The sequence below is a fragment of the Balaenoptera ricei genome, chromosome 8 (assembly GCF_028023285.1).
Source record: "Balaenoptera ricei isolate mBalRic1 chromosome 8, mBalRic1.hap2, whole genome shotgun sequence".
Classification (NCBI taxonomy): Eukaryota; Metazoa; Chordata; class Mammalia; order Artiodactyla; family Balaenopteridae; genus Balaenoptera; species Balaenoptera ricei.
In genome coordinates, this window is record NC_082646.1 from 75,494,135 (window position 1) to 75,518,311 (window position 24,177).

Genomic DNA, 24,177 nt, shown 5'->3' on the forward strand with positions numbered 1-24,177 from the left:
AGAATGATTATAATACATGACTAACATTGTCTTCAATAATAAAATGTACCTTGACAATATTAATCCTATAGCTTGAGGGTTTAATGGCACCACAGCCTACTTCCTCTAGATGGGGGAAATGAGAATAAGAATTAACTGCTATAACAAAGGTTTAAATCTATAAGATTACTTATAGATTGTAAAAGAACAAGTATTATTCAAGCAGAGGGCAAGATGGACATGAGTACAAGCCCCAACTCCATGCCTAACTAGCTGTGTAATCTTAAGCAAGTTATTTAAACTCTCTAGGCCTCAGTTTCTTTCTCTGAAAAGTGAAGATGATAATACTCACCTCACAGCTTTGGTTGTACAAGAATATGTAAAATAATATAGATAAAACATTTGGAAGTATATCTGGTGTTCAATAAATAGTAGCTGTTAAATCCCCCATCCCAGGCATTTATAAGCAGCACCAAATAACTGGGTGTTAATCAAGAGAGGCCAGACACAGGTAGGCCAGAATCTAATCATTTCTTCCACATATAAAATTAGCTATTCCTAAGAAATACTTCAATAATGCCTCAAATTTTCCAATACATAATTCTGAATTAGACATATTTTTGTAACCCAAGCTAATTCAAATACAAAACATACCCATGTAGAATAAAGAAGCTTTTCAAAACTGTGTGTTTTGACTAATTCGTGGGTCCTGAAATCAATTTAGTGAGTCTCAATCAGCATTTTTTTTTTAAACGGTATGGAATGGAATAGAAGAGAAAACGCCAAGGTGTACATAATACTTTAGTTGTGTGTATATGGGTTCATGATATAAAATACATTTCCAAGTGTGGGTTGTGGTCAGAAATTTTGAAAGATAGTAAAGTAAAATCTTTCTCAGGTAACCAGACCCTCTATATTAAGTGAAGAAGATAACTAAAACTTTGTTATTAATTTATTATCAACCATATATGTGGTAGGCAGAATAATGGCCTCCAAGGATGTCCAATACCCTAATCCTTGGAACCTGTGCATATGTTACCTTACTTGGCAAAGAAACTTTTTAGATACAATTAAGTTAAGGACCCTGACATGGGGAAATTATCCTGTATGATTAGAGTGGGCCTAAGCTAATCACATTTGGTTCTTAAAAGCAGAGAACCTTTTCTCTGGAGATCTGACTACAGAAGGATGGTCGGAGAAATGCAACATTGCTAGCTTTAAAGATGGAGGAAAGTGACCGTGAGCCAAAGAATATGGGTGACATTTAGAAACTAAAAAAAGCAAGAGAATAGATGATCTCCCAGAGCCTCCAAAAAGGAACTAAGACCTGCCAACACTTAACCTACAGAGACCTGTGCTGGGCTTCTAGCCAAAGAACTGTAAGATAGTCAATTTGCGTTGTTTTTTTTTTTTAAAGATTTTTTTTTTTTTTTTAATGTGGACCATTTTTAAAGTCTTTATTGAATTTGTTACAATATTGCTTCTGCTTTATGTTTTGGTTTTTTGATCTCGAGGCATGTGGGATCTTAACTCCCTGACCAGGGATTGAACCTGCACCCCCTGCATTGGAAGGCGAAGTCTTAACCACTGGACCGCCAGGGAAGTCCCTGTGTTGTTTTAAGCCACTAAATTTGTGTTCATTCGTTAAAGCAGCAATAGAAAACTAATACCATATAAATTTTATTAACTTAAATTTCCTCAAAAACCACAGGTCATAAAGTGTAGCTCAAAATCAGGGGATAAAAGAGAGAAATGAGAAATTATAAGTTTGTAGCTCTCTAGGAACAAATAATTAATAGTTTAAATAATGTAGCAAAAACTAGAGGATACAATTCTTACCATAGGTATCCATGGAATATCTGAAATGTGGGAAAAACATATTTACATTCTTCAGTTCTTCCATAGTTAGATCCCTGAACTTGTACTGAAAAGAGAAAAATGATCACAGAATAAGAATAAAATTATAAGCAACAGAACAATTACAAATTAACATTTAACTGAACACTTACTATGTGCTAGGCCCTGGGCTCTGAGTTTTACAAACATGAATAGTATTTGACTTCATCCTTTTAATAACGACCCTATGAAGTAGGCAGGGCGTATAACTGCTTGACTTTATAGAAGATGAAAATGAAAGCTAGAGAATCAAAATAACTTGCTGTGGTAGATAGCAAGTTAAGTAGTGAAGCCAGAGCTCAAACCCAGTGCCTAGGCCTTTAATCACTATATCAAATGCCTCCAAATACTTCCTGAAGGCTTAAGAAATAGGGCAGGATGAAGCACCCCTGTCATCACTGTAAGATCCACCTCTCATGCCTGAATATGTCATTCACTTGAGACACCCTGAATTTCCCTACCTGGTACCGCAGCTGGGTTTCATAGGGAAAACAGAAAGCATGCAAAGGTTTGCAGTCAGGTTGAGTGAACTGCCTCCTCATTCATCCAGATGTAGTCTCAGAAATATTACCTTGGTTGCCCTGTGGGCAAAATCATTTAACTTCTTTGAACTTATTTTCTCATTCGCAAAGAGAAATTATACCCACCTCCCGGACTTGTGCTAGGCATTAAATGAAAAAAAAAAAAAAAAAAGTATGTTAAGAGTCTATTACCATTCTGAAAATGAATTTGAGAAAACAATTACGTTTACAATAGCATCAAAAAGAATAAAATACTTAGGAATAAATTTAACACGATGCAAAACTTAGACTCTAAAAACTACAAAACATTGTTGAAAGAAATTAAAATAGATCTAAATGAACAGAAAGATATCCCTTGTCGATAGATCAGAAGACTTGATATTGTTAAGATGGCAATGCTCCCCAACAGATTCAACAATCGCCAATCCATATCAAAATCCCAGCTGACTTTTGCTCATTTGCAAAAATTTACAAATGGACCTTAAAATTCATATGGAAATTCAAGGAATGCAGCCAAAACAATCTTAAAAAAGAATAAAAAAGGGCTTCCCTGGTAGCGTGGTGGTTAAGAATCCGCCTGCCAATGAAGGGGACACGGGTTTGAGCCCTAGTCAGGGAAGATCCCACATGCCGCGGAGCAACTAAGCCCGTGCACCACAACTACTGAGCCTGCGCTCTAGAGCCCACAAGCCACAACTACTGAGCCCGCGTGCTACAACTACTGAAGCCAGCGCGCCTAGAGTCCGTGCTCCGAAACAAGAGAAGCCACCGCAATGAGAAGCCCGCGCACCGCAACGAAGAGTAGCCCCCACTCGCCACAGCTAGAGGAAACCTGAGTGCAGCAACGAAGACACAATGCAGCCAAAAACAAACTAAAAAAAAAAAAAAAAAAAAAGAAGTCATAGGATTCATACTATAATCAAAAAGACAGTAACAAATGTGGGAAAGGATGTGGAGAAATCAGAACCCTCATATACATACACCACTGCTGGTGGTAAAATGGTGCAGCTGCTTTGGAAGAGTTTGGCAGTTCTTCAAAAGATTAAACACAGAGTTACCATATGACCCAACAATTCCACTCTGAGCTATACACCCAAGAAAAATGAAAACATGTCCACACAAAAACTTGTGCACAATTGTTCATAGCAGCATTATTCATAACAGTCAAAAAGTGAAAACAATCCAAATGTCCATCAACTGATGAATAAAGTGTGACATATCCATAAAATGGAATATTCAACCATAAAAAATGAATGAAGAACTGATACATGGATAAACCTTGAAAACATTATACTAAGTTAAAGAAAACAGACACAAAAAGCCACATATTGTATGACTTGTACATAAAGTACCCAAAATAGGAAATCCATAGAAACAGAAAGTAGCTTAGTGGGTGCCTAGGGTTGGAGGAGATAGGGAGAAAATAAAATAACTGCTAAGAGATCCTATTTCCTCTCTCTGAGTCTTAAGTTTTTCATGGGCAAAAGAGATAAGCTCTACTGCCCGCTAACTTCAGTAGGTATGTATGAAGATCTCATGATTAACATATGTAAAAGTGAGATATTAAACAAAATATGTATACAATAGTATCGACAGGAAACGATGAATCGACAAAGCATACCTAGGTTACAGAAAGGCCTCTGAAAAGAGCTGTCTGCAATTCACATTAGAGCCTAGAACGGTACAGAAAATTAGAGGGAAGGACGAAGGTCATTTTAAGATGGGAAAGAATTTGGCAGAAGAAAAAGTGTATAATTAACAACTTGAGGACTGGAAACATCTCTTACTCATTTTTATTTCCCCATAGCATTTAGCACAGGGTATGGCTTCAATAAATGTAGGCTAATTGGATGGGAGTTAGCAAAGAGGCAGATTTATACGAGTAGAGTGGATATAGAAAGCAATTATGATCCAAAGGACTGAGCATCGATCACTAAGATCACTAAAACTAAGAATCGATCAGTATTAACTACAGCAGGGTAAAAATGAGTCCCAGATTCAGTGTCCCTGATTCAGTGAAAACAAAAGTGAATGAAACCATCCCAACTCCAGACACTACATAAATGTACAAAAGGCTGCATTGTTGTCACCTGGAAGATACATTTTTTATGAACCAAATAATTTTTGTTTTGTTTTCTACTTGATGTTATAAGCTGTTTTCTACATACTTAACATCCTCTGAGAATGTAATGATTAATGGCTGCATAGGGCTATACACCAGAATTGATCTAACTGCAAAACTGACATAAAAGTTTGTCAAAAGAAGGCAAAAGCACTCTTTTTTTAAGGCTTGAAAATCCAAACATCATTACTAGTCGAATACGTGATTTGCCTTTCTGACGAAAAAGACCTATTTTATCTGTCCTAGAAAAATAAAAAGCACATCATTTTCACTATATATGAAACAGAATATCTTCTTAGTGTAATATTAAGACATATATTCCATTACTGTTCCTATACCACCTAAGAGAAGCTTGTATAACATTCTCCAAGGAATATGCCTCAGACAATGCCATTTGCTTAAAGGGTGCAGGCAGGGAACTAAAGAGGAAAACTGGCCCATGAGATTCTAAAACTAAAGCAATTATACTATCATAAAAATCAGTTGAAAAATTGAGAAGTTACTAAAATTTTAACTTTATCCACTACTACAGTATGTTTATTTAGTAGACTGATACTTATGAACATCAAGAGTACTCTTGTATGACATTGCTCAAATGTTGGACACCCTGAGGAATACTTTGTGGCATCATTTTATTAAAAAAAAATTAAGCATCAAGGAATCTTACAGATCAAATCCAATCCTATTATTTCATAACTGAGCAAATCTAGGTTAAGTTACCTGTCCAAGGCCAGGGGAGTGGGAAATAGGAATTAGGGAACCAGAGAATTTTTCTAAACTTAATATTTAATACAACTAAAGAATACATATACATATAAACATATATGTACATATATACACATTTTGAAGAATAAACACTCAGGCACCAACTCACCCATGTTTGATCTAGAACAGTGCTGTCCAACAAAATTTTCTGCCATGATGGAAAAGATCATTATATGTTCTGTCCAATACAGTAGCCACAAGCCACATGTGGCTACTGACACTTAATATGTGGCTGGTGTGACCGAGAAACTCATTTTTATCTAATTTTGATGAATTTAAAGAGCCACACGTGGCTAGTGGCTACCATACTGGACAGCACAGACCTTTCCAATTCCATTACATCTGTCCGGGTGCTCCTTCTCTTAACCATTCAACTGCCTACCTTAAATTGTGTAGTCACATTCCTTTGCTTTTGCCCTCCATAGTTTTTATCGCATTTGTGTGCGTCCCTAAACACCACACTGTTTGTTGTTGTTTCTTGTTTTAATCAAAATATAATTTTGCATATAACCTCCAATTTTTTTCACTGAATATAATGTTTCTAAGATTCACTTGTATTGCTGCATGTTGTAGTTCATTCATTTTCACTGCTGCATAGTGTTTTCCATTGTGTGAATGAGTACAGAACAAATTATCCTTCCTTCTGTCAATGAACATTCGGGTTGTTTCTAATTTTTAATTATGAGTAATTCTGCGAATGTCTCTTGCTTCATATATTATGAATTCTCTATGGTAACTACCATAGAGTTTAAAATTCCCATTCATCCACATCCTCCAAACCCTTTGAAATGATCTTAATTTATGACAATCTAGTGAGAGAAAATGGTGTTTTACCATGCTCTCAATTTGCTTTTCCATGGGTACTAATGGGTTGAGCAAACATTCATTTCCCTGATTCTTCTTTTGTTTTTTAAAAAATGATTATTCGTGTCTTTTGTCCAATATTCTATTGGTTTTAATATTGATTTGTAGGCTAATTTATATATTCTGGATACCAATACTTTGTCAATTATGCGTTACAGTATTATTCTCCAAGTTTGTATTTTGCCTCTTCACTCTCTTCGTGTTGTCTTTATATAAAAGTTCTTAATTTGAATGCAATCAAATTTATCACTCTTCTTTGAGTATTTTACGTCTTGTTTAAAAAATGTTTGCATACTCTGAGTCCATGAAGATTCTTTCCTACATTTATCTCTATGTTTTAAAGTTCGTCTTTTACACTTGAATCTTCAGTCCACGGGGAATTTTTATGTTTGGTAAGAGGTAAGGGTCCAATTTCATTTTCTCCTGTATAGGTAATCATTTGTCCCTGCATTCTCCTTTCTGTAGTTATCTGCAATGCCTCTTCTGTTTTATATCGCATTTCCAAACACATGTGAACATGGTTCTAAGCCCTCTAGTCTGTTCCACTGGTTAATTTGTCTATCCTATACCAATATCACACTAAGCCTCAATTACTAGTCTTGACATCTGGTAGAGCAAGTCCCACACCTATTCTTCTTCTGTAAAAATGTCAAGATTACTCCTGGCCTTCTGCCCTTCCAAATGATTTTAGAATCAGTCTGAAAAGTTCCCCAAATACCCTGTTAGAATTTTGACTGGAATTGCATTGACTCTATAGATCAATCTGGAGAGAGCTGACATCTTCACATCCACGAAGCTGGAATATTTATCTAGGTTGGAATACTTATTAGGTTTCATTTGTTTTCAAAAAGATTTTTCATGTTCTCCTTACAGTTGCTTGATTTTAATGTATTGTTCACTTCACAAATTTTTCAGCAGTAAAATTATTTCTAAGTATTAAGTTATTATATTATTTTCCTACCTCAAGGGTTAAGGAACTTTGGAAATATCTGCTGGATTAACGTGTTTCTAAATGGTCTCCTTAATTTACACATCCAACAGACATTTATTAAGCACCTAAGTGCCAGACTCCATGCTATGCACTGATGATAAAAAACAAAAACAAAAACCTTTCTCAACTATTCCGGTCCCACCCTTGAGAAAATTATTGTCTCTCTTTTGTCTTTTTCCTGCATTCCAGTTCCACCAAAATTATGAAGTTCTTTTTCTATTCTCAGCTTTAGCAATTCTTCCCCCTGGACAATACACCATGCTTCCGTCACTGAAAAACTTGATAGAGTGGTTCTTTTAATTTCACGTTCTCTGAAGAGGAGACAGAAAAGGGTATAATCCTAAGGACGATGATACTTCTCTTCCTACAAGACCTACACACCTGTCACAGTAGATAAAATCATTCAAATCAAGTATATAAACAATTTCAATCATAAGCCTTCAAAACCTCAAAGGGGTGTACAAACTGCCCCAACAAAGAAAGACACAGGCAAACCCAACTAAAGAGAAAGCAGTTTATCTTGAGAGGAAAATGTAATCAAAAGAACCAGAAAAGTATGTGCATGTATATGATTCATATTTACCTGCTGCCATTACACTTTGCTACTGTTTTATTCAGAATGTATCATGTCTCATGCTTCAATAAAATTTTTATCAGTTTTTTCCATAAAAAACAAAACAAAAAAACGGCATAAACGTACGGTTTCCGCATAGGGAAGTTTTAAGAAGCATTATGAATCACTTAACTAAGAAACTGGTGAAAAAGGTGGTTGCCTCAGACTGTACACTGGTGGGGAATCAGAGAGCATGAACTAAGAGCCTGGTGTAACATAGAAACCGGCGTTAGTCATGCCCGAGAAACGCAGGTCAGACTTCCGGGTCAGCCCTCCACCTCAACCTTTCAACATTACGAGGCTCTCTTCTGGGCCTTCCAACCCTGTCTTCATTCTCAAGTCTACACAGGTCTTTCATTCACTGCACAGTTACTCAGCACTCCGTCGTGTCAGGCACAGGGCTAGGTGATGGGAATACTACAGCACTGTCTCTGCCATCAGAGTTCACCGCCCGAGTAAGGTTTGTATGTAAATAATTACTCCACGATGTGATAATCGATATTTCTGAAAGCAAGTAAAGGAGGTAGTGATTGTTTCTAGGGAGTGACATCTGAGTTGAGTCCTACAAAGGATGAGCAACGCAAGTCATAAAAAAAGGGGATGGGGGTGAGGCCATTTCTGCAGAGAGAAAGGCGTGGTTAAAGGGACTGGCGAGTACTGGAAGCTGAGACCAAGAGAAGCTGGTGGCGTGAGAAGGTCTCACAGCGGGTGGAGGTTGGGGGATCTCGGATTTGCAGGCGAAGCCAGAGCCCCGGCCTCGGGAAGGAGAGGTCCGCGCCCCCCCTGCGGCCACTCCCCGTAGCCGGCTTCAGGCCAGCCCACACCCCGCTCCAAGCCCCATGACAAGCCGGGGAAACGCCCCAAGGAGGTGGCCCGGCCAGGGGTGGAAACGCCCCCAAGCCCCGGCGCCCCAGACCCTGCCCGGCGGGCTGGCCGCACCTTGCCAAGCAGTCGCCTCAGACCCTCACTGTTGAACTCCATCTCCAGCCAGAACAGCGAGTCCGGTTCTGAGACCCCCAAGCCCGGAATCTCCTTCCGCACTGTCCTGGACGGCGGCTGCCGAGGACCAAACTTCCCGAGCGGTCCAAGGCCCCGCCCCTTCCCAGACTCGAAAGTCCACCGATGTCCAGCGCCCCAGGCTCAGCGAGGCTCCGCCCGGAGTCTCACCACCGCTCCTCCGCGAACCCTGAGCGCGTTCAGAAACGCGTGAGCGCCAAGGGAACCACGACCCAGCTTGCTGGAGGGAAACTTGGGGACATCGGTGAAGACAGGAATAGGAAGGACCCGAGGAGAAGCAGTAAAGGAGGTAGAAGATATTGGCACTGTTCTGAGAGAGAGTTTCGAGAAGGATGTGATAAATTCAGTAGGGTATCGAGAAAGATCAAGAAAGACCCCAAACTGTGGTTGGATTTAGGAAGGAAGAGGTAATGGAGCTTCAAAAGAGAAATTTCGGGGGGGCTAGAAAGGAAAACGGACACAGGAGGAGAATTGTCAGAACTGGGAGATAAGACAGCCGAGTGAGGGTGGTGCAGCATGGGGGCAGGGGTTGCCTTTGGCGGGGCGGGGCAGAGCATAACAGCGTTGGTGGCCGAGAGAGGAAAAAGTCAGGTAACAAAAAGAGTTTGAAGACAAAAACGGTAGATTGGTGGCTAAGGTCATCCGGAGAAGTAAGACGAAGAGATGCAATTTGCGGGCCTTGTTTGGTCTCCTTGAATGAGTTACCTACCTGCTTTGCATCCCTGGTTTGAGCCAGTGGGCCTAAAAAGTCCTGGGAGCTGACTATTGTAACTGTCAAGAGGTTGGGTGGGCAGGAAGGTGATTGTATTTATGGGAAGAGCCAAAGGTAGGAATGCTGTGATTCTATTAGGAGAAGAAAGTGAAAGGCTGGAAGGAGCACTTATTTATTCAACAAACTTTTGTTGAGCATTGGCTACTTGCTAGATATTGTTGGGGAGGAAGAAATTTTCCTCTATTCTTCTAGCTTCCTCTGGCTGGTCTAAGAAGTAAACTGACACCAGACAGAATAATAGGAGAAAATCAAACACAAGTTAATAGCATGTATACCTGGGAGAGACCCGGGAGAACTGAGTGACTCGCCTTAATGGCCGAAGCCCTCACCTTAAATACCATCTTCAGCTATGGCGAAAGAGGATGTTGGGGGTTGTGGTTTGAGACTTCAAAGGGGAGAAAGGCAGTTCACATGGAGAGAGAGAGTAAATATTTGGTAAACAAATGTTTGCTGGCCCTTGCAGAGACTAGGAGACTCTGATTTCTAGGCTCTGCCGAGTTCCCGCCACCACACCTAGCCCATATTCTTTGCAGATATCTCTGGTGACAGCTTAATAAGGGGAACGGGCCTTCTCTCTAAATCCTTTTAGGCAGTTAGGGGGAAGTCTTTGGGGCCTTTAAAATGGGCATCCTAAGTTAACCCTCCTGCTAAAGAGACACATTTTAGGGTGGCAAATTTTGCTCCCCTGCAATATTTTTCTAGGTCTGAGGATACTGCAGTAAACAAAATAGATGAAAGTATCAGCAGTCCTAAGGCTGTCATTCTTTTATTAGTAGGAGGAGAGCAAAACAATAAATATAGTAAGTAAATTAGACCGTATGTTAGAAGTGATTAAGTGTTGTGGGGAATAATTTTTAAAAGGCAGATTAAGGAAGTGAGGGTATATCTCCTTGAGAGGTGAGAAAGTAAGCATTCCATATTAGAGGGCATCCAGAGCCCTAAGACAGACGTGTGCTTGGGGAGAGTCAAAACCGCGGGGAGGCCAGTGTGGCTGGAGTCCAAAGAAGAGGTGAGGAAGCAGAAGTAGGCTACTTCAGAGAAATAAGGGGGAGCCACAGAGGGTTTAGGACAGTGATTCTTCCTGTGTGGTCCCCAGACCTGCAGCCTCAGCATCACCTGGAACTTGTTAGAAATACGGATTCTAAGGCCTCACCCCAGACTTAACAGAATCAGAAACTCTGGGGATCAGGTCAAGCAGTCTGTTTTAACAGGCCTGGGTGATTCTAACCACTATAAAGACTTTGGGGACAACTGTGACTCTGACTTGTCAGTGCCCTCCCACCAGAGACCATCAGGAACACACACATACTTAAACAAGTTGGGTTGATTACTCCTGCCCGTAAGGGAGCAGATACTGTGGAGAGCCACTGGGACAGCTGAGTAAGAGTGTGGAAAGAACCTATTATAGGATTTGGGCTCTGGGTGATTTGGGAGAGGGCTTAAGGAATCAAAGCTTTACTTTGGATTGGGTGCTGTCAGAAGGCAGAGACAATTCTATGAATGGGTATCTCAATATATATTATCTCTCAGATGGGTAAACTAGAGCAAGGTTAAGGCTGTAATTGGTAGAGAACCAGTAGTCGCATTAGCAGAGAGAAGAGGATGTTTGGGTATTTCCTGGGTTGCACAGTGACCTTGTTTTTGTCTCTGCTTAGAAGAAATTATGACGAGGGCTTGTTTGGTCTCATTTTATCATGATCTGAGTGACCCTGTCTGATGTCAGTGTTCTGAGATTGTTTATATCCAACAGGAGACAACAGGAGCCTGGCTGTGAGGGCCAGGTCAGCTTGTAGCAACACTGAGACCTAGCTTGGTCAGTCCAGTTCCCAGATGTCAGGGGCTGCTTTTTTCTTTCTTAGGCTTTTGCTCTGAGAGAGAGGAAGCCACTGGAGGGTTTTGAACAGAGGAGTGACACGATCTGACTGAGTTGGAAAAGAATAAGTCTGACAGATGAGTTGTGAAGAGACTGGGGGTGGGGGGGGAGTGGAGAGTGGAAGCCGGGAGGCAAGGTAGGAGGTGAGACGGTTGAAGGATAAGAGGCTTGTTAAGAGCACCTCAGCCAGATCTAACACACCTCAGAAACTTTGAAACTTCCAGAGATTCTAAGATTTAACAGATCCTATCAGAAATCCATTAATCAAGGAAAAGCTATCAAGTTAGAAGTAAGGCCTGAACAGGGTTCTTCCATCTTTTATGAAAGAACCTTTTATGGAAGAAGCCTTCCATCCAAACCACCAATTCTCTTCTGGTTTAATCACTATGGATGAATTATAGGCACTAGGAACACTCTATGCCTGTTTGTGTGTGTGTGTGTGTGTGTGTGTGTGTGTGTGTGTGTGTGTAGCTATCAATTCCCATGTGGAAGGTACATTGCTAAGAGTTTTATGCGCTTCATTGCAGTTAATCTTCACAAAACTCTAGATGGAATTATTATCAATTATTACCTCACTTTTACTGTTGAGCAAACTGAGGTTTAGTGAAGTATTTCCTATTTCCTTGTTTCTGAGATCCTGTTGAATAAGAGATGTATTACTGACAATGTTCTGGGGAGAAAAGTTTACAAAATTAAGTATACATACCAGTTTTAACCCCACTTTTGGGAATTTGTCTTAGAGAAATAAAAGTACCCAGGATGTATGTATTATACAAAGATGTTAATTATATTAAAAGGGAAAAAAAGTCCCCAGGCTAAGAAATGGGCAAAGTGTATATTCTGGACCTTTGTTTATAGTTTGAGAAAAAACACAAGAATGGCTTTTCTTGGTCCTCTGCTTCTGATCTCTGTTTACACTCTTTGGTTTCATAGTTATGGGTCCTATCAGACACATTGTTTAGGGGTAAAACCTTGGTATTCTGAATATCAGACAAATGTATCCTTATCATTTACTTCTTTAAAAAAATTTTTAATTGTAAAATACACATAATGTACAATTTACCATCTTAACCATTTTTAAGTATACAGTTCAGTAGTATTAATTACATTCATAACGTTTTACAGCCATCACTACCATCTGTCCCCATAACTCTTTTCATCTTGTAAAACAAACTCTGTACCCTTTAAACAATAACTTCCCATTCTTCTCTCCCTCCAGCCCCTGGCAAGCACCATTCTGCTTTCTGCCTTTGTGATTTTGACTACTCTAAGTATGTCACCAGTGGAGTAGAGAGTCCAGAAACAGACCCTCACATATATGGTCAATTATTTTTGACAAAAGTGCCAAGACCATTCAGGTGGAAAAGGACAGTCTTCTCAGCAAATGGTGTTGGGAAAACTGAATATCCATATGCAAAAATGAAGTTAGATCCTTATCCAATACCATATACAAATATTAACTCAAAATGGATCAATGACCTAAATGTAAGCCCTAAAACAATAAAACTCTTAGAAAAAAATGTAGGACAAAAGCGTTATGACATTGAATTTGGCAGTGATTTCTTGGATATGACACCAAAGACATAGGCAACAAAAGAAAAAAATAGATTGGACCTCATGAAAATTTAGAAATTTTGTTCATCAGAAGACAGTATTGGGAATTCCCTGGTGGTCCAGTGGTTGGGACTCAGTGCTTTCACTGCCATGGCCCAGGTTCAATCCCTGATCGGAAAACTAAGGTCCCACAGGCTATGTGCAGTGCGGCCAAAAAAAAAAAAAACAAACCAAAAAAACAAGACAGTATCATTTACTCTTTAGATGTGTGGAGCTTATATTGTTATTAATTGACTGACAGCATATGCTGCATCTCAGGCCATCCTTCCACAAATGTCCTTTGACTTTGTGAAATGAAACTGCAATCTTTCTTTTCTTAAACTAGTTCTTTTTTCTAAGGATTTTATATCGCCTCTCAATTTTCATGCTCTGTCTGAACTGGCATACTTTTTTTTGGGTCATTTTGCTGCTTCTCTGGTTAAGTAAAAAATCGGCAACATGCAAGAGAAATGTGTCCAAGAAATTTTGTTTATGACAATCACAGCATTGTTTATGGTGATAAAAAGTTGGGAAAAAAATCTAAATGCACATTGTGCCTGTTACTAATTTATTACCTTTCAGTTCCAAATACACCATTTATTGCTTGCTCTGCTATTGTGGAGCTGGGCCTTTTAAGCATTTCTCCCTTGCTAGTGGGCACAATATTAAGTTTTGTCAATAGAGGGCCTGGGGGTGATACTGCAGGAGGAAGAGACTTCCTCCTTCCAGTGTGCTTTTGTTCTTGGTCCTGCCATGTGGCTGCCAGTGGCATGAGTCGGGATATCCAGTAGTGCTCACCTCTGTCGAGTTTCAGTGGCCCCTCTGTAGGGTGCTTTCCATTGAGTTTCAGTGGCGCTCCTGCTACTCAATGAGTTCTACCACCCCCAACAAGGTGGCTTCCCAGTACATTCTACTGGCATATCCCCAGAGGGTAGATTCTCAGCAATGATCAGTAAGCTTGACAGACGCCCCCCATGGAGACTTCCCAGCAGATTCCACCAGCATCTCAGAGGGTGGCGCCCTACGTACCAGGTACGGCCTACAGCAGCTCATTGGATTTCCCTACCATCCGGTTGGTCATGACCACCACTTGTGCAAGTTTTGGATCTCAACCCTGGAAGGTCAGAGACTCTTTCAAGTTTATTCCTTTCTTGGATGCTTTGCCTCAGCTCTAGTGGTGGCGGCTGCTCCCTATATATGCTATTCCTGTGACACGTAGAGCTTTCTACCTCTTCCATTAATCTCCTGTTCCTAGTTAATAATTCTTTTTATCGAACTTTCTCTGTTCAAATTATTGTGTGGTTTCTATCTCCTGACTAGATCTTGACTGATATATCCATTATTAGGAGAAAGATGAGGGAATTCCCTGATGGTCTAGTGGTTAGGACTCGGCACCTTCACTGCTGGGGCCTGGGTTCAATCCCTGGTCGGGGAACTAAGATCCCACAAGCCATGCGGCTCAGCCAAAAAAAGAGAGAGAGAGAAAGAAGAAATACACGTGGAATATTATACAGGAATGAAAAAAAAAATAAGTTAGACTTCTGCTTCTGCCTATGAAGAATCAACTGCTACAGGAGTTGTCTTCTCTCCATAAACAAATAGAAAATTGCATAAAATATATGAAATAGTTATTTTCAGATCTTGCACAAGGGCCAGCACCAGACTGTGAACTTTGAAAGAAAGGAAACAAAAGAGATGAGCTTTAAAAGCCCCTGCCTACTGCCCAGAGGCAGTTTTCAGACTGCAGCATAGAGAGGGGTTACCCAAACGAAGCCGAATTGAAAAGAAAGATAGTGGCGTACTAAGGAGGCCAAAGTGCCAGGAATTTGCAGGATGGAGTACTGAAAAGAGGCAATTCCACAGAGAAAGAACTCTGGACATCTCCACAGGGACCCTTGTGAGTCTTTAGCTGAGTTCTGTCTATGCACACATGGGGTAAAATTCCATGAGACCGGGAAGAGAACCACCCAGAAACAGTAGGCCAAACATTTCTTGGAGCTCCCAGAAGGGCTGGGAGTTGTGGGAAATTCCACAGATCGGAAAGACCTAATACCATTGGCATCAGAGAGCGTGCTTAAAAGGGTCATAGCTCAGTAGTGGGGATGATTATCTCTAGAGAAAAGGCTGCTCCTGGCCCACCATAACAAAGCTTAAAACTTGCCTCAGAACACTCAAACTGATTGCAGGTAACTTAATTGCATCCCAGAAGAAAACCCAACACTATCAAAAAGAATACAACAGGGCTTCCCTGGTGGCGCAGTGGTTAGGAATCCACCTGCCAATGCAGGGGACATGGGTTTGAGCCCTGGTCCGGGAAGATCCCACATGCCGTGGAGCAACTAAGCCCGTGTGCCACAACTACTGAGCCTGCACTCTAGAGCCCGCGAGCCACAGCTACTGAGCCCACGTGCCACAACTACTGAAGCCCGCGTGCCTAGAGCCTGTGCTCCACAACAAGAGAAGCCACCACAATGAGAAGCCCACGCACTGCTACGAAGAGTAGCCCCCACTTGCCACAACTAGAGAAAGCCTGTGTGCAGCAACAAAAACCCAGCACTGCCAGAAAGAAAGGAAGGAAGGAAGGAAGGAAGGAAGGAAGGAAGGAAGGAAGGAAGGAAGGAAGGAAGGAAGGAAGAAAGAAAGAAAGAAAGAACGAAAGAAAGAAAGAAAGAAAAAGAAAGAAAGAATACAACAAAATCCAGCCCTCAACACTGTAAAATTCACCATGTTGAACATCCAGCGAAAAGTTACCAGGCATTCAAAGAAACAGAAAAATATCATCCACAGCAAAGAGAAAAATCAACCATTGAAACAGCCCCAGAAATGATAGAGATGATAGATTTGCAGACAGCTTCCTTAAAATGCTTATTATCAATCTCATAAATATACTCAAGGATGTAAAGGAAAACATGAACACCATGTGGAGAAAAATGAAAGGTAGAATTAAAAAAAAAAAGAAATTGAACTTCTAGAGATGAAAAATACAAAATCAAATTAAAAATACACTGTATGGGATTAACAGAAGTTTAGAAGATTAGGGGGAAAGATGAGTGAACTTGAAAAAGACAGCAATGGAAACTATCCAAAATGAAACACAAAGAGGAGAAAAATGAACAGAGTACCAGCAAGCTGTGGGACAGAATCACACTGGTTATTGGTCTAATACACAAGTAGTGGAGGTCACAGAAGGGGAAAGGGGGGGACAGAAAAAGTGTTTGAAGGAACAGTAGCCAAATATTTTTCCAATTTGATGAAAACCATAAACTCACAGATTCAAGAAGTTCACCAAACCCCTGGTAGAAGAAACATGCAGAAAGTTACACAAAGCAACCTGAAAATAAAATTGCTGAAAATTAGTGATAGAGAAATTTTTAAACAGGCACTTTTCTTTCTTATTTTTTTAACATCTTTATTGGAGTATAATTGCTTTACAATGTTGTGTTAGTTTCTGCTGTATAACAAAGTGAATCAGCTATATGTATACATACATCCCCATATCCCCTCCCTCTTGGGTCTCCCTCCCACCCTCCCTATCCCACCCCATAGGTGGTCACAAAGCACCAAGCTGATCTCCCCGTGCAATGCAGCTGCTTCCCACTAGCTATCTATTTTACATTTTGTAGTGTATATATGTCAGTGCTACTCTCTCACCTCATCCCAGCTTACCCTTCCCCCTCCCCGTGTCCTCAAGTCCATTCTCTATGTCTGTGTCTTTATTCCTGTCCTTACCCTAGGTTCATCAGAACCGTTTTTTTTTTTTTTCTTTTAGATTCCATATATATGCATTAGCATAGAGTATTTGTTTTTCTCTTTCTGACTTACTTCACTCTGTATGACAGACTCTAGGTCCATCCACCTCATTACAAATAACTCAATTTCATTTCTTTTTATGGCTGAATAATATTCCATTGTATATATGTGCCACATCTTCTTTACCCATTCATCTGTCGATGGGCACTTAGGTTGCTTCAGTGTCTTGGCTATTGTAAATAGTGCTGCAATGAACATTGTGGTACATGACTCTTTTTGAATTTTGGTTTTCTCAGGGTATATGCCCAGTAATGGGATTGCTGGGTCATATGGTAGTTCTATTTTTAGTTTTTTAAGGAACCGCCATACTGTTCTCCATAGTGGCTGTATCAATTTACATTCCCACCAACAGTGCAAGAGGGTTCCCTTTTCTCCACACCCTCTCCAGCATTTATTCTTTGTAGATTTTTGATGATGGCCATTCTGACCGGTGTGAGGAGATGCCTCATTGCAGTTTTGATTTGCATTTCTGTAATGATCAGTGATGTTGAGCATCCTTTCATGTGTTTGTTGGCAATCTGTATATCTTCTTTGAAGAAATGTCTATTTAGGTCTTCTGCCCATTTTGGGATTGGGTTGTTTGTTTTTTTGATATTGAGCTGCATGAACTGCTTGTAAATTTTGGAGATTAATCCTTTGTCAGTTGCTTCGTTTGCAAATATTTTGTCCCATTCTGAGGGTTGTCTTTTCGTCTTGTTTATGGTTTCCTTTGCTGTGCAAAAGCTTTGAAGTTTCATTAGGTCCCATTTGTTTATTTTTGTTTTTATTTCCATTTCTCTAGGAGGTGGGTCAAAAAGGATCTTGCTGTGATTTATGTCATAGAGTGTTCTGCCTATGTTTTCCTCTAAGAGTTTTATAGTGTCTGGCCTTACATTTAGGTCTTTAATCCATTTTGAGTTTATTTTTGTGTATAGTGTAGGAAGTGTTCTAATTTCATTCTTTTACATGTAGCTGTCCAGTTTTCCCAGCACCACTTATTGAATAGGCTGTCTTTTCTCCATTGTATATTCTTGCCTCCTTTATCAAAGATAAGATGACCATATGTGTGTGGGTTTATCTCTGGGCTTTGTATCCTGTTCCACTGATCTATATTTCTGTTTTTGTTCCAGTACCATACTGTCTTGATTACTGTAGCTTTGTAGTATAATCTGAAGTCAGGGAGCCTGATTCCTCCAGCTCCGTTTATCTTTCTCAAGATTGCTTTGGCTATTTGGGGTCTTTTGTAAACAGGCACTTTTCATATGATCCAGCAATCCTCCTCCTGGGATTTACCCTAAAAAGTTAAAACTTATATTCCCTTAAAAAGCTGTACACAAATATTTATAACATCTCTATTCAAAATACAAAATCTCTATTCAAAATAGCCCCAAACTAGAAACAACCTTAATGTTCTTTGACAGGTAAACTGATAAACTGATACAGCCATACAATGGAATAATATTCCATAAAAAAGAACTAACTCTTGTACAACATGAATGAATCTCAAAAACATTAATGCTAAGTGAAAGAAGCCTTATGATTGGAAGAAGGAAGTGGAAGAAGGTTATGATTCCATTTATATGAAATTCTAGAAAATGCAAAAGCAGATCAGTGGTTGCCAGGGGCCAAGGGATTTAGGGGGAAGGGATTGACTGCAAAGGGGCACGGGGAGCTTTTTGAGATGATCACAATTTTTTCTATCCTGATTGTGGTGGTAGTTACAAGATTGACACATTTTTTAAAACATATCAACTGTACACTAAAAATGAGTGTGCTTTATCATATGTGATTTATACCTCAATAAAGCTTATTATTAGAAACAATAAAGGAATGTATTTAGATTTTTTATTAATTGACCCAGGAGGATGTCCATGATGTATTGTTATAGGAGAAAAGCAAGTTACATAGTAGCATATGTAGTGTGATCACCTTAAATAAAACAACACTGAAAAAACCCCTCTGTATCCCTCTATATGTGTAGTGATATTTGCAAGCTCGTAGAGAAGTCTTTGGCAGAAGAACACACACTAAGCTGGTAACGCTGGTTACATCATGTGGCTAAGAAAGAAGGGGAGAGTATTAGGTTTTTCTTTATACATCTTTGGATAGTTTCATGTTTTACAATGATTTATCATGAAAATAAAGGGAATATCAAAATAAAAGGGAGATGTGTATGTAGGAAGAACTCTGGTGGAGGGAGAGGTCCACCGTACCAGTGCAGGGAGGTCAAAGGGATCGAGATAAGGTCATTAAACATGACAAAAAGGAGATCTTTGGTAACCTCCGAGAGAGCATCTAAGTAGTGGGGTGGGGGCAGAAGTCAGGATGTGATGCATGAAAGAAAAGCGTGGACTGGAAAGAAAGGCTTTGGGTATGGACCACTTGTTTAGGAAGTTTGGTCATAAAAGGCAGTTAAGAAACAGGACAGTTAAGAAGGGAGCCACAGCAACAGTTGGAGGTTTTTGTGAGTAGAGGACAAGGATACTTGTGGCTTCTTGAAGGCCAAGAAAAGAGAACCAGGACTTCCCTGGTGGCTCAGTGGTTAAGAATTCGCCTGCCAGTGTAGGGGACACAGGTTCGAGTCCTGGTCCAGGAAGATCCCACATGCCGCGGAGCAACTAAGCCCATGTGCCACAGCTACTGAGCCTGCGCTCTAGAGCCCGTGAGCCACAACTACTGAAGTCCGCGTGCCTAGAACCCGTGCTCCGCAACAAGAGAAGCCACTGCAATGAGAAGCTTGCGCACCGCAACAAAGAGTAGCCCCTGCTCGCTGCAACTAGAGAAAGCCCGAGCGCGGCAATGAAGACCCAACGCAGCCATAAAAATAATAATAATAAATAAATAAATTTATTTAAAAATAATAAAAAGAAAAGAAAAGAGAACCAGTGGACAGGAGCTGACCAAAGGAATTGAAGAATGGTATAAAATGGTGGTGAGAGAGCCCTTGAGATGGGAGGGGAGGGATTGCAAGGACAGAAATAGAGTTCTCATTTCCCTAGAATTCAGTTTTGTTTCATTCACAGCTGTCATAGACCTAGGAACACACCTTTCCCAATCCCTGTCTCTAGTCTAAAGAGCCCAACTTCCTAACAGGCAACTGGGCCCTGATCTGGAAGCATCACCTGTGTGACCTAGTAGTGCAGGTCACTCAGGCTCTGTAAACCTCAGTTTTCTCATTAGTAAAATGGGATAAATAATAGTACCTACCTCATATTGTTGTTGTGAGATAACGCATTCAAAGAGCTTAGTTTGCTGCTCAACTGCTGGTCTGGGGGCAGTCTCTCCGACCTGTTGTGGCCTGGGCCATATAATCAGTGATGTCACAATGCCCTAGTAGACTCCAGCTTCTCTACTAGGGAGTTGCAGATCCTTTGGAGCTAAGGACTGGAACTTACATGCGAGACCTCTACCAACTGAGGGTTTCATGAGCATACTCCTTTGTCACGATCTTGGTGAATAGTCTTTTGCTGTGCAATCGTGTCTTAGAAATTGTTTTACTTATTATCATGATTGTGCTTGGCTGGATGCTTTTTGTTGAATTTGCATGTTACATGGGCACATTTCCAGAGTTCATAGTAAGTAGTAACCTTACCTGTTAATCCCTCATAGTCAGTCCTGGCTCTGGCTAACCCTCCCAGCTGGGGTTTCTGACCAAACAGGAAAGATAGTTGGGGTCTCACCACTAATAAGAGGTCAGGATGTGGTGGGAACAAAGTTAGTTTCGCAGGCTACTTCCCATCCCATTGGGACATCTTTAAGCCTTTCCCCTTCCACTTGGGTACTTAACATCACTTATTTCAAAGCACTATGGAATTTATAAGGGGTCTGGTGGAGACAGTGCCTGACTTCTGGATTTCAGGCCAAGTGGATCAGTGGTTGCTGGGAGGAAAGGGAATGTGGACATTGGTGGGACCTTTTCAGCAGCCCTTCCAGTCACATACAGAGGCAGTCACCTACTGTGCCAATGAGTAGGGCCAGCTCTGCCTTTGAGTTTCTTTATTCCTCAGCCTCCAACTCTGAAGTGGAAAGAGAGGTAGGCCGTTCAGGAGAGCAAGACACACCCGAGGAGCCGGACTTTGGATGAAGATCTGCAGCTGTGGGTGGACGTGACGGTCTGTTGGGCTGGATTCTTCCCTTTCAAGAGAACTTGGTGGCACCCTGAAATCTCAATGGAAAGTTTACATTCCTCTGGAAAATAAAATAGACTGCGGAAGGGGAAAGAATTTGGGGAGTACTGCTGAGGACAGCAAGCCCTGGTTCAAAGATTTGTTAATAACCATACCTCATGGGTATTCTTTTCAAAGACTGTTCCATCTATTAACTTATTTTCTCCATGCAAACTCTGTAATAAATTAGACCAGCATTTTTAATGCCCCCTTTGGCAGACTCTGAAACTGGAGTTAGTGTAAATTTGAGTTCAAGTCCTAACCTTGCAACTTCCTAGCCATGTGACCTTGAGAAAGTTCAATCTTTCTGAACCTCAAGTTTCTTCATCTGTATAATGGAGATGTTCCAGTATCTTTCTGTTTTAGTGAGGATTACATTTGGGAATTCATGTAAAGCATTTATTGCAAAGCTTGACAATTAGCATTTAGTAAATGCTAACTTAACAACTAGGCAAAATAATGAACCAGTCAACAAAGAGTTACTGGTGACTGTACTTACCTAGGGCCACACAAACCAACCCATTTGTGAAGCTGGGTTGCAAGCATAGATCTCGGGACTTAATACCTCTCTCACTCATTCCACTAGACCAGCCTGCCGATAGGAAACATTAGTAGCCGTGTCCTTTTAGCACACCATTTCCTGGGTTTCTCAAATCCCACCCCGTTTCATTCAGACCAGTTTTTTCAAAGATGTTCCCATTGTTAAACTTAACTCTTAAGAGTCTTAGTAATATGCCGATTACAGGAGCAGGTTTTCTGGGAAGCTTCTCCAGAAGGCATGGGTATCTATCAAGTCCCAGGCCCAGGTATACTAGGAGCAAGGCATGATGGTGGTTCTTTTGTTTGTTTGTTTTCTCCATCTGCCCCAGAATTTCTATGAGAGTATTGGCCCAACAGTAAGACCTGTGTGGGGTGGGGATGCAGATGGAGGCACTGGGCACTTGTTCAGCTTGAGCCACTGCCACAGTGTGATCCTGACCAAACCACTGAAACTATTCTGTGCCTTGGTTTCTCCAGCTATGAAATGGGCATAATAGCCCATCTTCCTTCTCTTCCCTTCTCAGGGAAGTTGATAGGAGGCTTCCCCTGCATGATGAGGGTTTAACTGTGCCATTTTGCAAAGTGCAAGATTTTTCTTCTTTGAATAGCCTAACAATAGTATTTAAGTAATTGCTTATAGCTGTACATAGCCAGTCACTCCTCCCAGTTAATCCAGGGTGTGTTTTATTTGGCTTTGTTCACAGCAATGGTTTTTTTGCATCTGATTGCATAAAGCAAGTAGTCAAAATTTTGGCAGGTGATGAGTTAATAAAGATAAGATATCAGCTAGATCCTAACCACACAGAGTCACTAAAGAATGGAGCCCTCCTGCTAAGGGCTCTTTAGCCTCTATACACCTGGCATCCTGGCCAACTGTCCCATAGCTACTCACTCTGATCCCCAAGGTCACAGGAGCTGATGTCACAATTGGTGTCTGAGCTCTGACCACCAAATAGCCATGGCGAGCCACTTCAGGTCAGACTAGACCACGAAGCTCCTCAGCCAGGAGCTATCATGCTGGACCATCCATCATCTGGTCTTGAATGAGGACAGCCCAGTTTCCAGGACTCAGGGAATAGAACACCACACCTTTCAGAACCGCCTGTTTCCCCCTGCACACACCACCAGCTAAGCAAGAAGCCCCACAATGATCGTTGTCTTATGGATGCTTCTCATTGCAGGAACAATGTGGAAGGGATATAAGTATCCCCCAGGAGGGGTAAGTGTGCCTTCAACTTTGTTCTCTCTTCCTACTTTGAAATGTATTCCCCGGGATAAATGAACTAAGCATCAAAATCCAACTTTTGAAACAAATACTCTCTTCTTTATTAAAAAAGTTATTGTAGCATACCTACTTCTATTGTTAGTCACTATCTACTTAGAGTTGAGAGAGTTCCCTCTTTCATGTGATCTTTTATACATCTTTTCCTAAGAGCCTTTACTTTTTTTAAGTTCTTCAGTGTCTTTCAAAAAAAACTGGAGGTATAAAGATATTTCAGGCCCAGACTCAAAGCTGTCTGACAGTGCTGACCTCGTCTCATGCTCATGGGACACTTTATATGTTCAGCCTTCTATACCACTTAGCCCACACTTAACTGTCCCTCATCAGGTAAACACTGGTCTGTAAAACGGTTCTGGTGGCAGATGTCTCTTTCCTCTCTCCTCCTGTTAGACCTTGGATGTTCATCTTTTCTTTGCCTCTTGTCAGCTCCCACACTGCTAAGCCCCTGTGGCAACTGGGATCGGAGGCATTAGGTGAGACAGAATGGGACACAGCTACCCCTACCTGCCCTTGAGGGCAGTTATCTCAGCCCCACACCCTAGCAAGCACTAGGCAAGACCCACCTGACATACTTTTTTCCCCCCAGACCCCGGTGGAAATAAGCACAGATGATCCTGGTGAAGTAATGCAGCTCTGAAGCGTTCCTGGCCAGCTGTACTGTTCCTGTTGGTTTCACATAAAGTAATTGCATACCATGTTGTCACATTTTATGTAACAAGTTACCACACTTTTAAAGATGAATGAAGACTTGGTATTCTGTTAGCTCAAAACAGGGAGATGGAGGGTCGGGAGGTAGTTGGGTGGATGGGAGTGATTGGGTCCCCTCTGTTTCATAGTCTGTAAGAGTGGCATTAAGACTAAGATGCCTACTTCAATTTGTCCCCTATTCTGTACCCTTGAACATAGAAATCCTCTAGAGCTCTTTAGACCTATTTCCCACATAATACCTTTCTCCTGGGTCCAAGGTCCAGGGTCCAGGGTCCAGGCAGGGGTGAAAAATGTAAATGTTACAGAAGGGGTTAGAGATTGCAGCAACTTTAAGCCTATTCTCTGAGGGTATTTCTCTGTGGCCTTTTCACAGCTATCATTAAGCCCAAAGCTTACACCATGTGAGGAAAGGGCATTTTCATATTGGGTGCTAGATACTAAACTATACAGTATTTTAATCCTTAGAGTAACCTCAGCCTCATTTTACAAAATGGCAAAAATGAAGTCGAGAGGCTTAAGTACCTTACCAACCCACACAGTTCTCGGTAGCAGAGTCAAAATTAAGGTCCAGGTCTTCTCTTTGGTGCGCTTTTACATGCCAAGGAAAGGAGCCAAGCAAGAGAGGCTGGGTTATCCAAGACCTTGACTACCTCTTGGTTCAAGTCTCCCTCACCTGAATAAACAAG

General features: G+C 41.0%; 2 protein-coding genes and 1 long non-coding RNA gene across 10 annotated transcripts in view; 2 read left to right on the forward strand and 1 right to left on the reverse strand.

Moving 5' to 3' along the window:
• The window catches only part of UEVLD (UEV and lactate/malate dehyrogenase domains), a 45,712-nt gene extending 36,913 nt beyond the window's left edge, over positions 1-8,799 (reverse strand). For 3 of the 8 annotated variants that reach the window (XR_009504669.1, XM_059931246.1, XM_059931247.1), the window contains exons 1-3: positions 7,109-7,128; positions 2,337-2,456; positions 1,819-1,903 (exon numbers count right to left, since the gene is read on the reverse strand). Coding sequence is in view for 7 of the 8 variants with exons in the window: in XM_059931246.1 (XP_059787229.1) it covers positions 1,819-1,903; positions 2,337-2,417 (166 nt within the window). In the remaining variant the exon portion in view is untranslated. Of the gene's footprint in view, positions 1-1,818; positions 1,904-2,336; positions 2,457-7,108; positions 7,129-8,690 lie in introns of those variants that run through there. The other 5 variants (XM_059931244.1, XM_059931241.1, XM_059931245.1 and 2 more) reach the window with 3 other exon arrangements.
• A 137-nt stretch (positions 8,800-8,936) lies between these two features.
• LOC132370709 (uncharacterized) lies at positions 8,937-23,811 on the forward strand. Its single transcript, XR_009504670.1, has 3 exons — positions 8,937-9,057; positions 22,683-22,720; positions 23,370-23,811. It is a non-coding gene; the product is annotated as an uncharacterized LOC132370709 (long non-coding RNA).
• Positions 20,302-21,204, forward strand: MISFA (mitochondrial sheath formation associated). Its single transcript, XM_059929206.1, is given in 3 exon segments — positions 20,302-20,370; positions 20,803-20,907; positions 21,181-21,204. Coding segments are annotated over 3 exon segments (198 nt in total).
• Positions 23,812-24,177: the final 366 nt, after the last annotated feature.